General features: G+C 33.4%; 2 protein-coding genes across 8 annotated transcripts in view; both read left to right on the forward strand.

Annotated features, from left to right (window-relative positions):
* LOC126697403 (uncharacterized) overlaps window positions 1–14,198 on the forward strand; it is a 60,845-nt gene that overhangs the window by 10,546 nt on the left and 36,101 nt on the right. For 2 of the 7 annotated variants that reach the window (XM_050394394.1, XM_050394395.1), the window contains exon 2: window positions 4,293–6,264. In XM_050394394.1, the coding sequence (XP_050250351.1) occupies window positions 5,629–6,264 (636 nt within the window). In that variant the 5' untranslated portion in view covers window positions 4,293–5,628. Of the gene's footprint in view, window positions 1–1,020; window positions 1,175–3,527; window positions 4,189–4,292; window positions 6,265–7,237; window positions 7,490–14,198 lie in introns of those variants that run through there. The other 5 variants (XM_050394393.1, XM_050394391.1, XM_050394392.1 and 2 more) reach the window with 5 other exon arrangements.
* LOC126697399 (uncharacterized) lies at window positions 11,649–13,443 on the forward strand. The gene is made up of 2 exons (XM_050394383.1): window positions 11,649–12,357; window positions 12,971–13,443. The coding sequence occupies exons 1-2, from the start codon at window positions 11,743–11,745 to the stop codon at window positions 13,112–13,114; spliced, it is 759 nt and encodes a 252-aa protein (XP_050250340.1). The 5' UTR covers window positions 11,649–11,742; the 3' UTR covers window positions 13,115–13,443.

A 14,198-nucleotide genomic window follows, 5' to 3' on the forward strand; every position in this document is an offset into this window, starting at 1 on the left:
AAGGATTAAAAGTAAAGAGGCTTTATAATTTGTTTTTAGAAAAATAAATCCTCGTGATGATTGCTTCTTCTTTTTTTTCTTTTTGGAGAAAAAGGTTAGAAATGCTTTCTTTGCTTCTAGAATAGGAAAGCTTACAACTTGATTACAAAAAACTATTATTAAAAAAAAGCCTAAAATTTTTTATAAAAAGAAAAAAAGAAAAAAAGAGAGAATTGAGATTAAGTGCAGTACCCACCCACCAAAAAAAAAAAGTATCTTTTAATTTTAATCATTGAAAAATGAAAGAAAAAAATTTAAAATTTAAAAGTGTGAGTGCTAAAAAACTTTTGTGAAAGAAAAATGGGGCGCAATAATTCAGTATCCTACTCTCTTGTTTGAGACTAATTGCATCTGTCAATGCAAAGTAGAAAAAATGCTTAATTTTATTTGTTTTAGTTCCAAAATCACTTATATTAATCAAGTTAAATATGTGTAAATTTGCAAACTTATTACAATAATGGTATAAATTTACACCTGCATTATTTCTTTTGAATTTATTTTTTTATTATTATTTTAAATATTACAAGGGTGAAGGAAGAGAGTAGAGACTGGTTGTTGTATGTAAAGAAAGATAAACAATTAATTTTTTTAAAAAAACTAATATTTTAATAAAACAGAGTATATAATAGATAATATGATGTAAGTGTTTTTTAAAAATATTAAAAAAAAAGAAATAAACATTTTTCCATGAAAGAGATTGTATTCATAACTTTTCAATCTATTTTACAAAACATCCTACATCTTTTAGCATTTTATTATATTAAAATAATATTATTTTATACACACAATTGACACAAGCAACAAAAGAAAAAAAGAAAAAAAACAACCAAAGCTAGAGACTAGAGTGTCAAACAGTAGAGAGGAGAGAGAGTGAATGAAAGAGGAATAAAAAAATTAAGCGGATTATATAAGTGTGATTTGCCACAAATACCCTCACCGAACTACAAAATAACAAAATACCCAATTACTATATAAACCTGAACCCTCCCTCATTATTTTGCTCTCTCACTTATTTGTTTCCTCCGTGTGCTTAGTGAGTAGCACAGTACGCAGATTCACCGTTTAGCTTTTAGCCTCTCTCTCTCTCTCTCTCTCTCTCTCTCTCTCTCTGCTTCACACTCCAAAGCTTTTGTAAGTATGTATCTCACTTTGAAGATCCTCATCAACTTTCTATAAAAAATTGATCAATTAATCCATGAATTTTCGTGAATGAGCTAATGCGCTGTGGCTTTCATGTGTTCTTTGTGTCCATTATTTCTTAGTTTTTGTATTTATATCATATGATTTGTTTGTTTCTTTGTTTGAAATTTATAGTTTAGGGTTTTTTTTTCTTCAATTGATTTGGGGATTTTTACATGTTTCAATTGAATTTGAGGTTGTAACCATATTAAAAGATTCTTCTCGTCATTAATGTCATAATTTATAGACACTTCATTTAGGGTGCCGTATTCACGTTGAAATGGTGCTATAATTTTTCAAAAATTGCTCGTCTCCGTTGTACCGTACCCATGTCGAAATGGTGTTATAATTTTCAAAAAGTGCTCATGCCGTTGTACTGTACCCGTGTCTGTGCATAAGTAACAACATTATAGTTGGAAAGTGTCAAAACCAATTCTGAATTATTTGTTTTTTTGTTTTCTCTGTGTTGGTTAAAGTTGGAACAGTTACATTTCCTTGTTATGTGGAGTCATGGGAAAATAATTTTTAACCATAGGGCATATGCACTTGAGTTGAGCAGTAGAATGTCACTTGCTAGTATATAGTGTTGCATGTTTTTTTTTTTTTACTTGAACACCGATTCTTGAATGGAGAAGTTGAATAAAACTACTCATTCCTGCTGAGGACCTTAACAGAATTTTGAATAATGAAAAATATTTCATTTGGATTCTAGGATGTGGGTGATGCTTAGATTTATAGCTATTCCAAATGAGTGATATATTTCAGTATAATGATTGCTGTCACAGCGTGTGAGAATATTTGAATCACACTATCCCATTAGGCCATTACTAAGACTTTAATAACAGATATTGTCTAGGTGCATTTTGATCTTGTCAACATATAGAGCTAAAAGGATAAACAGAACCTTGATATATCATACTACAAGTTTATTATTTATCAGATTACAAGTTTTTTTACTACCAGCATCATGCTACAACATTAACAGATGGTTAAGAAAAAGGGGACTTTGAATCCCATCCCAAAATAACTCAAACGCTGAGCTCAATGGACACCACAATAGACTACAATCTTTTGTGAAGCCTGTGTGGATGAGCTTTTTAAGGGTAATCGATGTACACTTCCACTTTAATAAAGTGGGTTGGAGGAATATTGAAGCAGCTTTCAAAAAGATTACTGGTGAGGAATATTGTTGGATGAAGTATAAGCATAAGTGGGATACATTGAAGAATAAACTTATTTGGTTGATGTTGGATACCCCATAATGAATTGATATTTGACACCTTATGGGGGAAGATATACCATATTTAAGATTTCCAGTGAGGTGGTTGAGGAAATGCAATAGAAAGAGAGGTTTAATTATGTTCACTTACTACTTAGAAGTGTGATTGAGTGAACTTTTAGAGTGTGGAAGAATAGATGGAGAGTTTTGAATTAAATGCCATTATATGACATTAAGGACCAAAGAAATATTGTAGTTGCTAGCTGTGTCTTACATAATTTTATTAGAATACATGACAGGGAGGATGTGGGATTTGGGTGGGATGAGTGTAACTTAGGTAAATTGGGAAGCAATGCTGTAGCAATAGCAGTCAAAAAAACATAGAGAATGTACATGATGAGAAAATGAAAGTTATTTGTGACATAGCTTGGTCCATTTGTCAATTGTAAACATTATTTTTATTATTTCTGTTTTAAAGTTAGTATGGATATTGTGGTTTTGAACATTATAATATATATTTTCTTTCCTGTTCATATTAATGTAGTTCTCTCTGTGAATCTATGATTATTATTATTATTGATTGCATTAAAAAATACAAGATAACCTTGACAGCATGCTTAAGTCCATTTTAGTATTTTGTAACCAAAACTGCAATTTTACACCAATGTTGTCCAAACGCTCAATTGACAGAAACCACACTATTTTTCAAGGTTTTACCAAATACTGTTTGAGAGAAAAGAAGATATTGAGAGACAAAAGAAAAGAACAGTGAGAAAAGGATATAAAAATATCTGAGTGAGTAGCTCAATTTTCTAACTGAGGCATAAGCAGCCTATTTATACAAAGTTTTATTCACTAACAGCTAGACTAAGAACCACTTCACATCTCTCTAACTAAATTTGTTATCTTAACTAATAATCATGTCATAATTAATTTAGTTACTTGTTTGTTACTATCGTTATTTTGCTTCCTGGTTTAATTAGAAATCAATGTGAGTTGCTATTATAAAAAGATGCAGGGGCCTAAGGATAAAAAACTCATTGATTGTTATTCTGTGCCGTCTTATTAAAAAAACCTTTTTGTTTTTCAGAGTTGCTGAGGTTTTTTCTATGTCAATCATGGCCGTAACCAATATGACATTGAAACTTCTGATAGACACAGAAAACCACAAAGTGCTTTTTGCTGAAGCTGACAAGGACTTCGTCGACTTCCTTTTTCACATTCTCCGCCTGCCGCTTGGAACTATCATTCCTCTTCTGAAAAAGCAGGGAACGGTGGGCAGCTTTGGAAACATTTATGATAGCATTGAAAATTTAAGTACTACTTACCTTCAACCAAATGTGAACAAAGAGACTCTCTTGAAGCACAAAGTACACATCTCTGGTGGTACTGGTGAGGTCCCTCTCCTATTGCCTGACATTGAATCATCATCGACATCCAGGAAATTCTTTAGGTGTTCTAGGCACCAAAACAACAACTGTTACAGATATGTGGCTGATGATGTTAGTGCATTATGTCCTTCGTGCCAGGGTTCTATGACCCGCGATGTAAGTTTCGTTGATCCACCAACCTCTGATAATACTGTCTCTAGTGGGGGAGGGTACGTGAAAGGGGTGGTTACATACATGATCATGGATGATCTAGAGGTGAAACCCATGTCCACCATTTCTAGTATCACACTGCTTAAAAAGTTTAATGTCAAGCAATTAGGGGATCTTGAGGAAAAAGTGGTTGAATTGGGCATGGATGAGGTATGTTGGTCTTTACTTGCTCTCTTTCTTTCTCTGTGCATATTCTATTACGTTTTTTGGAAAACAATTATCTTGGCCAACTGTCGGATTTTTTTTTTGGTTAGGGTGTGAAATTGCTCAAGGCTTCTCTGCAGTCAGAGAGTGTCCTGACTGATGTTTTCCTCCTGAAGTCTGAACGAGAAGTCAACCTAGAGATTTAATTTCTAGGTGCCAAATTTGTGCAGGATTGCCAAAACTTTGTTATTTTGTTGCAAAGAAGTTTTAAATGTCAGTAAAATCTGGTGTTGCATGATATATGTAACTTTCTTGAAACTCTAGGTTGTTTCTTTCTTGGGAAAATATCTGTTGGTCTTGAATCTGTTTTAGACTTTAGTCCTGAAATTTAAAAAGTTCTCGTTTAACAAAATAAAAAAATTTATCAAGTTCGTTCTTAATTTCCTTTACATTATATTGCTTGCTTGCTTGGTTAGCGGGAGTATTGATGTGGTTTTTTTTTACATGGTCTTTAAAACATTCATGGAGATCGACGTCTCAATCTTGGTTGGAGGGAGAAAGAAAGAGGTAGTTGTAAAAGATCAAAATTCTATCTCGATTAATCTTTATTTTTATCAGGACGGTGATGGTGCGATAAAGCAGTGGTGATGAAGCTCAAACCGAAAAAAGATAAGGATTTTAATGAGAGAGAGAGAGAGAGAGACAGAGAGAGGCGTCTGAACTGATACAAAACTAAGGAGTAAATGCTATGTAACTTAGCTCCACAAAATTTTCATAACAATTTCACAACAAATTTTAGGTAGTACCGATTCTAATATGAGCTCACTCTAAAATTACTTTCTTCCCACTAGTAACTGCCACACAGTTTGTTGAATTTTTCCTGGTTTTGATATAAACTTTTTCCTAATATTATATATATATATTATAATAGTTTTTAGACTATTGCTTTATTTGCCTCTTCACTATGGAAAATTATTCCCACTCAGAGAGGGGTAAGCCTCATGAGAGGTGGGTGTTCAGTCATATTTGAGTACGCTCCTAGAGCATGCAATAACAGCCCCTCTCCACTAAAAGGAAGCTTTTTTCTCTTTCTTTTTAATATTTTTCTCTAAAATTGGCTAAAAGATTAAAGAGGTTTACAAAAGGATCTACGTGCTGATACTTTATATTTGCAAAAGAAACGGAAAAAAAAAGTTACAGAATTTGCGAAACCCTTTTCGTACATGGAAGAAAAAGAAAAGCAAAGAGATTAGTCACAAATTCACAATCAGCACTTTTCCAAGTCCTCGCTGACAATGAACCGTGGTTCACTATTCCTCGCTTTTTTTTTTTTTTTCAAGGATCTCAACCCTGGATTTCTTAAGCTCTAAGTATGTTCCGCCAAGCAACATGAACATAAGTTGTCCAGTCAGTGTATTCGAAAAAAAACAAGGTTAGACAGAGTCCATGGAAGAAACCAATGTGAGTTTGAAACTTCTAATAAACAGAGAAAGCCGAAGAGTACTTTATGCAGAAGCGAGCAAGGATTTCATCGACTTCCTCTTTCACATTCTGGTCTTTCCGGTCGGATCCTACATTCCGCTTCTCAAAAAGCAAGAAATTGTGGGCAGCTTCCATAACATTTACAAGAGCATTGAAAATTTAAGTAGTGCTTACCTTCAACCAAACGTGAAGAAAGAGACTATCCTAAACCCCAAAGTACACATCGCTGATGTTACTGGTGATGATGTCCCTCTCCTATTGCCAAACATTGAATCATCCACATCCACTAAATTCTATAGGTGTGCGAGTTCCAGCCTTGGCTGTGACGAATATGTGGCTTATGACTTCAGCGCAATCTGTCCTTGGTGCGAGAGTGTTATGAACTGCGAGGTAAGTTTCGTAGACTTACCAAGCGCAACGAATAAATACTCCTTCAGTGAGAGTGGCTACGTGAAAGGTCTGGTTTCGTACATGGTGATGGATGATCTGGAGGTGAAACCCATGTCCATCGTCTCTAGTACTATCACTCTGCTTAACAGGTTCAATGTCAAGGAAACAGCGGCTCTTGAGGAGAAAGTGGTCTATTTGGGCATGGATGAGGTATGTTATTAATTTATTTATTATAATTATTTTGTTGATAATCTTCAATTTTGTTAATTTTGTTAGTCTCAATCTTGTTAATTTTGTTAGTCATTAAAGGCTTTCTTTGAATTCATTAATTCTAAACCATGATATTAAGAAACAAACGAAAATTTTGAATTGATTGCTGATCCGTCTCAGTCCCAAGTCCATGTTCCTCAATGTTTCATGATGTATGTCTACTGTGAACTACTTAATTATCAAAGGGTCTAATTCTAGCCGGTACATACATGTTTTGTGTGTCAATTCTCATTTGATCTTAACTTATTATAGTATATTAAATATTCTATAGTGAAAACTACCATCCTAAAGCAAAGGTCTTTGAGTTTTATACCATAAACCATAAAGTTTCAGAATTTGAATTTTATCTATATTTTTCATTAAGTGTCACATAAGTTTATCACGCTTGTTTAGTTTGTCCAGTAAAATGATGTCACATCATTGTCATTATGCCACATCATTTTCATTATGCCACGTGACATCATTTTATTTGACTAACTAAACACATGTGATAAGTTTATGTGACACTTAATGAAAAATATGGACTAAAGAGATGCCGACACAAACGAATATAAATTTAGGAAGTAAAATCTAAATTCTAAAATTCAAAAACCCCTAAACTTTAGTGGGGTAACCAATTAAATATTAGTTCAATTGTTATGGAATCAATATGTTCAAATGCTATCATCTAACTCTATTTTATATATTCTTCTTAAAAAAAAAAACTCTATTTTATATTGAAATATTAAATATTGCATCGCCTATGTTTTTCCCCTTAACACCCATTCATCTTAAAAAAAAAAAAGTGTCATTGTTTTCTATTTTGAATTTTCAGTTTGAAATATGTCTATTTCAAAGTGAAAATTTAATATTTCAAAGATTTAAATATAATTAACTATTGTTTTGCTCCTTAATTGATGTGGTTTATTGCTAGGGTGTGAAATTGCTCAAGGCTTCTCTACAGTCAAAGACTGTTCTGACAGATGTTTTTCTCCCAAGAATGGGAGTTGAAACATACGGTTCTGAATGATGTTTTTCTCTTGAGAATGAAAGTTGAAACAGGAAGTCAAATATAGGACCTAAGTGCATGACAAGTGTTCTGTGGCATTGCAAATATAATGTTGTTATTATTATTATTATTGTAGTTAGATTTGTAATTTGGTTGCTGTAGCAAGGAGGTTCCCTACGCTAGTTTTTCGCTTCTTCGGTTTTGGGATTTTTCCTATGTGCTCTGGGTTTTTTTTTTTTTTTTTTTTTTTTTTTTTTTTTTTTTCCAATGAATTTAAGCTGAATTACCACAAAAAAAAAAAAAAAAGGAGTTTTAAATGTTAGTCATGTCTTGTGTGGCATGTAAAGGGTAATATGCTCTCTCTCTCTTTCTCTTTCTCTCACTCACTTGGCTTAGTTAAGCAGCATTATGTTTCATCAAAATGAGATGCAAGTATATGTAAGTTTCTGTTAATTATCACCTTTTTGATATCATCGAGTTATGATGACCTCATCAATGAGGTGCTGGAAGATGACTATAGATTGGAGTGGCTGAGTTAGAAATTTAATTTTAATCGGAGCTAAGCTAAATAATAGACTGGAAAATGGATACAAGGCACAACTTTTTACCTAATGTAGGAACATCCCAAATTTTCCTTGAATAGAGACTGTCATAAATTAACATGCAAAAAGGTTAGGAAGTAGAATAATACTAGTAAAATTTATTGGAGCCAATGACGAAATCATGTGAAATTTGGTGACTCAAAAGGAAACATCGTGAGGATCAAAATTCATCACCTTATGGCTACGATCTACTCTGCTTTTAGAGTAAATTCCTTCATTTAGGCATTTAATTAGTCTTTTTTTTTTTTTTTTTTTTTTTCCATTTTTTTAAGGTATTTTTATTTTGTTATAACTTCTAGTTTAAAAGACAAGATAAGATCTTGTTTGTTTTGGGAAGTCTCCTACAAACTATAGGATTTGATTTTATAATTTTCTTAAATTTTCCTTTTTTTTGTTAAATTTTTCTATTTTTAGCCTAATTTTGTGCTTAACACAAATTAGGGTTTTTTTGGCGCTCCAAGTCGCCATAGGAATAAATTAGGGTTAATTTTCTAGGTTTTCTTTTTATATTTAAACACATTATATCCTCCTAGGAAATTCAGTTTTTTATCAATAATACTTTTAGAGAGAGTTTGCTCTTTATATTTTTGGTGGATTTCAAAATTCTTCTTTTGAATTCAAGCAACCCTTGTAAATTCAAGAGTTATCATCTCGAAGTATATGTATTTTGTTTCTTAAGTCATTCCGCATTGTAGTTTTGTGGTGTTTCCCTAAATTCTCCTCCACATATCACATTGGTTGGTGGAATAGTAGCCATTAGTTTCCTTAGAGCATTCATAGCAAAAGAGTTAAAAAAAAATTAGCTTTTAGCAATTCAAAAAGTTATTTTATCTATTTTAACACTTCACTTTACAATATATTCAACATCAAAGTTTCTATTTTAACACACGACAAATTAAAATAATATAAAAAACCCAATAAAATAAGTATAATAAACCCAACAATTTTATTTCACCCTAAAATCTCTCTCATCTCTCATCCTCTCCACCTCCTCTATCCCTCCCTCTGTCTCTCTCACACACCCCCATACAAGCTGTTAGCATAACTACTATTGCTACACTTTAGGTTTCCAAGTCAATAGATGGAGATGAAGATAAATTCAAAGTAATTAAAAATGATGATGAAGCTAAGATCACAACCAACACTAGATTGCATGCCATAGCAAAAGATTAGAGTTTATCATTATCTTTTCTCATTTGTAATTATCACAATCCATTGCCACCGCCAGCCACCTCAATCCACTGCCACCATTGCAACCCATAGCCACCACCAACCACAACAAGCCACTGCCACCTGCATCAACCACAACTATAATCCACCACCACCACCAGTCACAATCGCACCACCAACAAAATGACCAACTCCTATAACCCACCACCACCACCATCTCCACCAAACATCCCTCGAAACCCAGCAACCCACAACCTATAAAACCCACAACCCAGCAAACCTCCACCACCCACCAATCCCACAAATCCAAAACACAAGAACAACGATGAGAAGATAGAGGCTTTGAGTTCGGTGACTTCAGTTGGAGAGAGATGAGAGTATAGAAATTGGTATGAAATTTTTGAGAGACGATGAGAAGAGAGAGGCTTTGGTTAGGATGCAAGATGGATAAGAAAGCCATTTGGGTTGAGAGTCTGGGGGTGTTTGGTAGAGGAGTTTGAGTAATGTTGTTTGGGTGTTTTTGATATACGTGTGGGTGAAAAAGTAAGTGGAAATGTGTGTAAGTGTATTTAAAATGCTCAAAAGGTCGCTTGAAATGGGCTACCAAACGGGTCAAGAGGGAGAAGGGGAGAAGGGCTGGGCTTCAGATCATGGGTGATAAAATTGAAGAAACAAAGGAGAAAGCAAAAGGGAGAGAGAAAAAGACATGAGGCACGCATGAGAGAACCAATAAATTAACATTATTTTTATAACTTTCAGCAACAATAAGATACTAGAGATGGTATAATAGTTGAGTGTTAAAATTTTTTGAGTTTGACACCTTTGTTGTAGTAGCACTTTTTAAGGTGTTGTGTGCTAAAATAACTTTTAAGTTATTTTGGCAACACTATTGTGAATGCTCTTATTACTTATATCAAAATTGGTGCTAAAGTGCATTTGGTAGCTTTTCAGAGGGCAAATGCTAACTTTAGAGCATTTAGATTTGGAAATGCAAAAAATAAAAAAAAAATAAAAAAACTTTTTGCATCACTAAAAAATTACTGTATCTATTTTATATAATCATTTTTACAAAATTAACATCGTCTCATGTTTCATTTCCATTTTATCATATTAAAATAATATTATTTTATACATACAAGCGACAAAAGAAAAAAGAAAAGCAACTAAAGCAAGAGAGTGTCAAACAACAAAGAGGACAGAGAGAAAGAAATGGGAAAAAACATTTAAATTTTTTTGCAATAAATTACTGGATATTGTATTTTTTTGTGTGAATAATATTATCTATTTGGCTAAACCGCAAACTACACCCTTAAATTTTGAAGTATTTGAATTTTACATTCTGAAATTTCAGAATTATTTTATAGTACTCTAAAGTTATATTCAGTTTGCATTAATAGTCACTCCATCGTTCCCTTTTTTTTTTTTTTTTTTTTTTTTTTTTTTTTTTTTCACATAAGCTTGTCACATGTTTTTAGTTTATCCAATAAAATGATGTTATGTCATTTTCATTATATTACATGGCAATATTTTTTGTGGCACTTAACGGAAAATATAGATGGAGTGGATACTGATGCAAACAGAATATAGCGTCAGGGGTAAAATCCAAATTTTGAAATTTCAGAATATAAAATTCAAAAACCTCCAAATTTTAGGGGGTATAGTTGCACATTAGCCTACTATTTTGCATTTGTAAAGGGATATGCATTATCAAGAATGAAATTCAATATTTCAACAAAAGGGATAAAACTACCATTGCGGGGGTATGCATTGGTGGTAAAATTTCTTATATTGCTTCACATGATACTTGACAGGAATTAAGCAATTCGAGCAGTGATGCTTCAATGAATATATTGTGCCCACAATGATAACCCCATCAAGGCTCCGATAATACAAGTCATCACGTGTCATAGGATTGATTAGTGGATGAGTCCACACTAATGACCCCAAAAAAAGAAAATAGCACTAAAACTAAGGAAAGGGTTAAAGGTATAAAAGGTTTTACAAAAGAAAAAAAAAAAGTTATGACTTTATAAAAGAAAAAGAACAAAGGTTAGTCTTTCACAATATACGAAATTTTTTGTCAATTTTCTTTTATCACAACTTGACATGTTGTGAGTTGTGATGTTGGATCATGACTGAGATCATGTTAAACCGCAATTTCTTTACAATAATTGATTTAATTCTGTAACACGAAAAAAAAAATCACAATTTTTAATACAACTATACTCTGCGGTAGATTGACACAAAAACTCATTACTTTCTCTCCGAGGTTAATAATTTGTGACGTGAATAACAATAGTAGAAATTGTGATTCTTTAAAAAAAAATGCTTTAGTCACAAGCTATTTCACATTTTGTATATGATGCTACATTTTTTGTTTTTTGTTTTTCTATTCACAATCAACACATAATTACGATGAATGTGTGGCTGTCCACAGATTCTCTTTCCTAAATTCTTCTCGTAAAGAAAAGCAAAGTGATTAGTCTACTTTTCCTTTATACATTGTACTATTCGAGATTTCTTAAGGTCTAAGTATGGTCTGCCAAGCAACATGTACATAAGCTCTCCATTACTGTATGTTGGTGATGACATATTATATCATTTGTCCCAAAAACTTGTAAAAAAAATTAAAGAGAGCTATACAGAGTCTGAGTCTCCATGGAAGAAACTAATTGTGTGAGTTTGAAACTTCTGATAGATACAGAAAGCCAAAGAGTGCTTTTTGCAGAAGCGGGCAAGGAATTCATCGATTTCCTCCTTCACATTCTGGCACTGCCGCTCGGCACTTTCATTCCGCTTTTTGAAAAGCAAGGAATGTTGGGCAGCTTCGGAAACATTTACGAGAGCATTGACAATTTACGTTGTATTGATGATTACCTTCAACCAAACGTGGACAAGGAGACTCTCCTGAAAGCCAAAGTAGACATCTCTGGAGTCCCTCTCCAACTCGAAATGCCAAACGTTTTATCATCTGCGACATCCAGGAAATTGTATAGGTGTCCTAGAGCCTCCTCAGGATGTGACCTACAAGTGGCTTATGACTCCACAGCAATCTGTCCCTTGTGCCAGAAAGTAATGGTACACGAGCTATGCTTCGTAGACCCACCGAGCAAAATGAGAGGGTATGTGAAAGAAGGGGTTAAATACATGGTGATGGATGATCTGGAGGTGAAACCCATGTCCACCACCTCTACTTTCACTCTGCTTAACAAGTTTAATGTCAAGGAAATGGGGGCTCTTGAGGAGAAAGTAATCGTTTTTGGCATGGATGAGGTATGTTAATTTTCTGTGAATGAATCCATTACTTCTATTTTATTTATTTCTTCGTTTTAGTTATGGTGAGAATTGAATTATTGCGAAATAAAGATGTTTTCTTTTTTTGAGAGAAACAAAATAAGATTCTGAAACTGAGTTTACTGAGGTATTAGTTTTAGCTATATATTCGTTTCCCAATTTCTAAACCATATATGTTCCAATTTTCATAATACTGTATAAGAAAGAGTTCAATTATTATAAGTCCATGTAGCTCAATGGTTCATGATGTCTACCGTGAACTACTTAATTATAAGTCAAGTCAAAGGGTCTATTATGTTTTTTTAGGAAAAAAAAAATGTGAAACTGTATTCCCTCGATCTCTTTCCCCTTAAAGGCCACTCGTTGATCCAGTGGAAAGTATGTTTTACTTTCCACAATTGAAGACTAAAATAAATGACAAATAAACCAAAAAAATGACTCTACTTCTACTATTTCTTTTCTGAAGAAGGAATGAAGGATTTCATCTATTTGCTTTTGAATTGTGCCTATTTCAATGTGAAGATGTGATATTTTGCTGATCTAAATATAATTAATAATTATTTGTTCCTTAATTTGTGTGGTTTATTGTTAGGGTGTAAAATTGCTCAAGGCTTCTCTCCAGTCTAAGAGTGTTCTAACTGATGTCTTCCTCCCAATCTTGAATCAAGAAGTCAAAGTTAGGATAAAGGCACAGTTAAGAACAAGAAGAAGAAGACAGATGCAAGCATTGAAGTGAAGAATGTTTGAAGAATTAGCTCAGGCAGAGAGGCAGAGAGGCAGAGCAATGGAACAGAGTATTGGAAGAATATACATGAGGCTTGCTAAACGACTGAGATACCTGAGTGCTAGTATACGACTTGTAGTTTAGCTTTAAGTTAATTAGAAGATGTAAAGATGGTCACGTGTAATACTGGAATTGGTTGGATTGGTTGTTTAGAGTGGATCCGTATAATGTGGAGTTAGTTAAGAGTTAGATATTTTGCTTCCTCGTGTGAGTTCTAGTATATATACATTGTACAATTAGTTTTTGATGAATCAATGCAATTACAGAAATTCATTCTTCAATCTTTTCTCTCTAGCTTATCTTCTCTCTTCCCTAGCTCTCTGTTTTTCTTATATGGTATCGGAGCTTTGTGTTTCTGTCAATGGCTAACCAAGATCAAACTTCTCAAACTTCATCTTATATGGGGTAATTGCTCGTGCCGTTGTACCATACCCGTGTCTGTGCATAAGTAACAACATTATAGTTAGAAAGTATCAAAACCAATTCTGAATTATTTCTTTTTTTGTTATCTCTGTGTTGGTTAAAGTTGGACCAGTTAACATTTCCTTGTTATGTGGAGTCATGGGAAAATAATTTTTAACCATAGGGCATATGCACTTGAGCAGTAGAAATGTCACCTGCTAGCATATAGTGTTGCACGCTGAAATGTCACATGCATAAGTGGGATACATTGAAGAAAAAACTTATTTGGTTGATGTTGGATACCCCATAATGAATTGATATTTGACACCCTATGAGGGGAAGATATACCGTATTTATTTCCAGTGAGGTGGCTGAGGAAATGCGATAGAAAGAGAGGTTTGGTTAAGTTCACTTACTACTTAGAAGTGTGATTGAGTGAACTTTTAGGGTGTGGAAGAATAGATGGAGAGTTTTGAATTAAATGCCATTATATGACATTAAGGACCGAAGAAATATTGTAGTTGCTACCTGTGTCTTACATAATTTTATTAGAATACATGAAAGGGAGGATGTGGGCTTTGGGTGGGATGAGTGTAACTTAGGTAAATTGGGAAGCAATGCTATAGCAATAGCA

This window comes from Quercus robur, chromosome 8 (genome assembly GCF_932294415.1).
Source record: "Quercus robur chromosome 8, dhQueRobu3.1, whole genome shotgun sequence".
NCBI classification, from domain to species: domain Eukaryota; kingdom Viridiplantae; phylum Streptophyta; class Magnoliopsida; order Fagales; family Fagaceae; genus Quercus; species Quercus robur.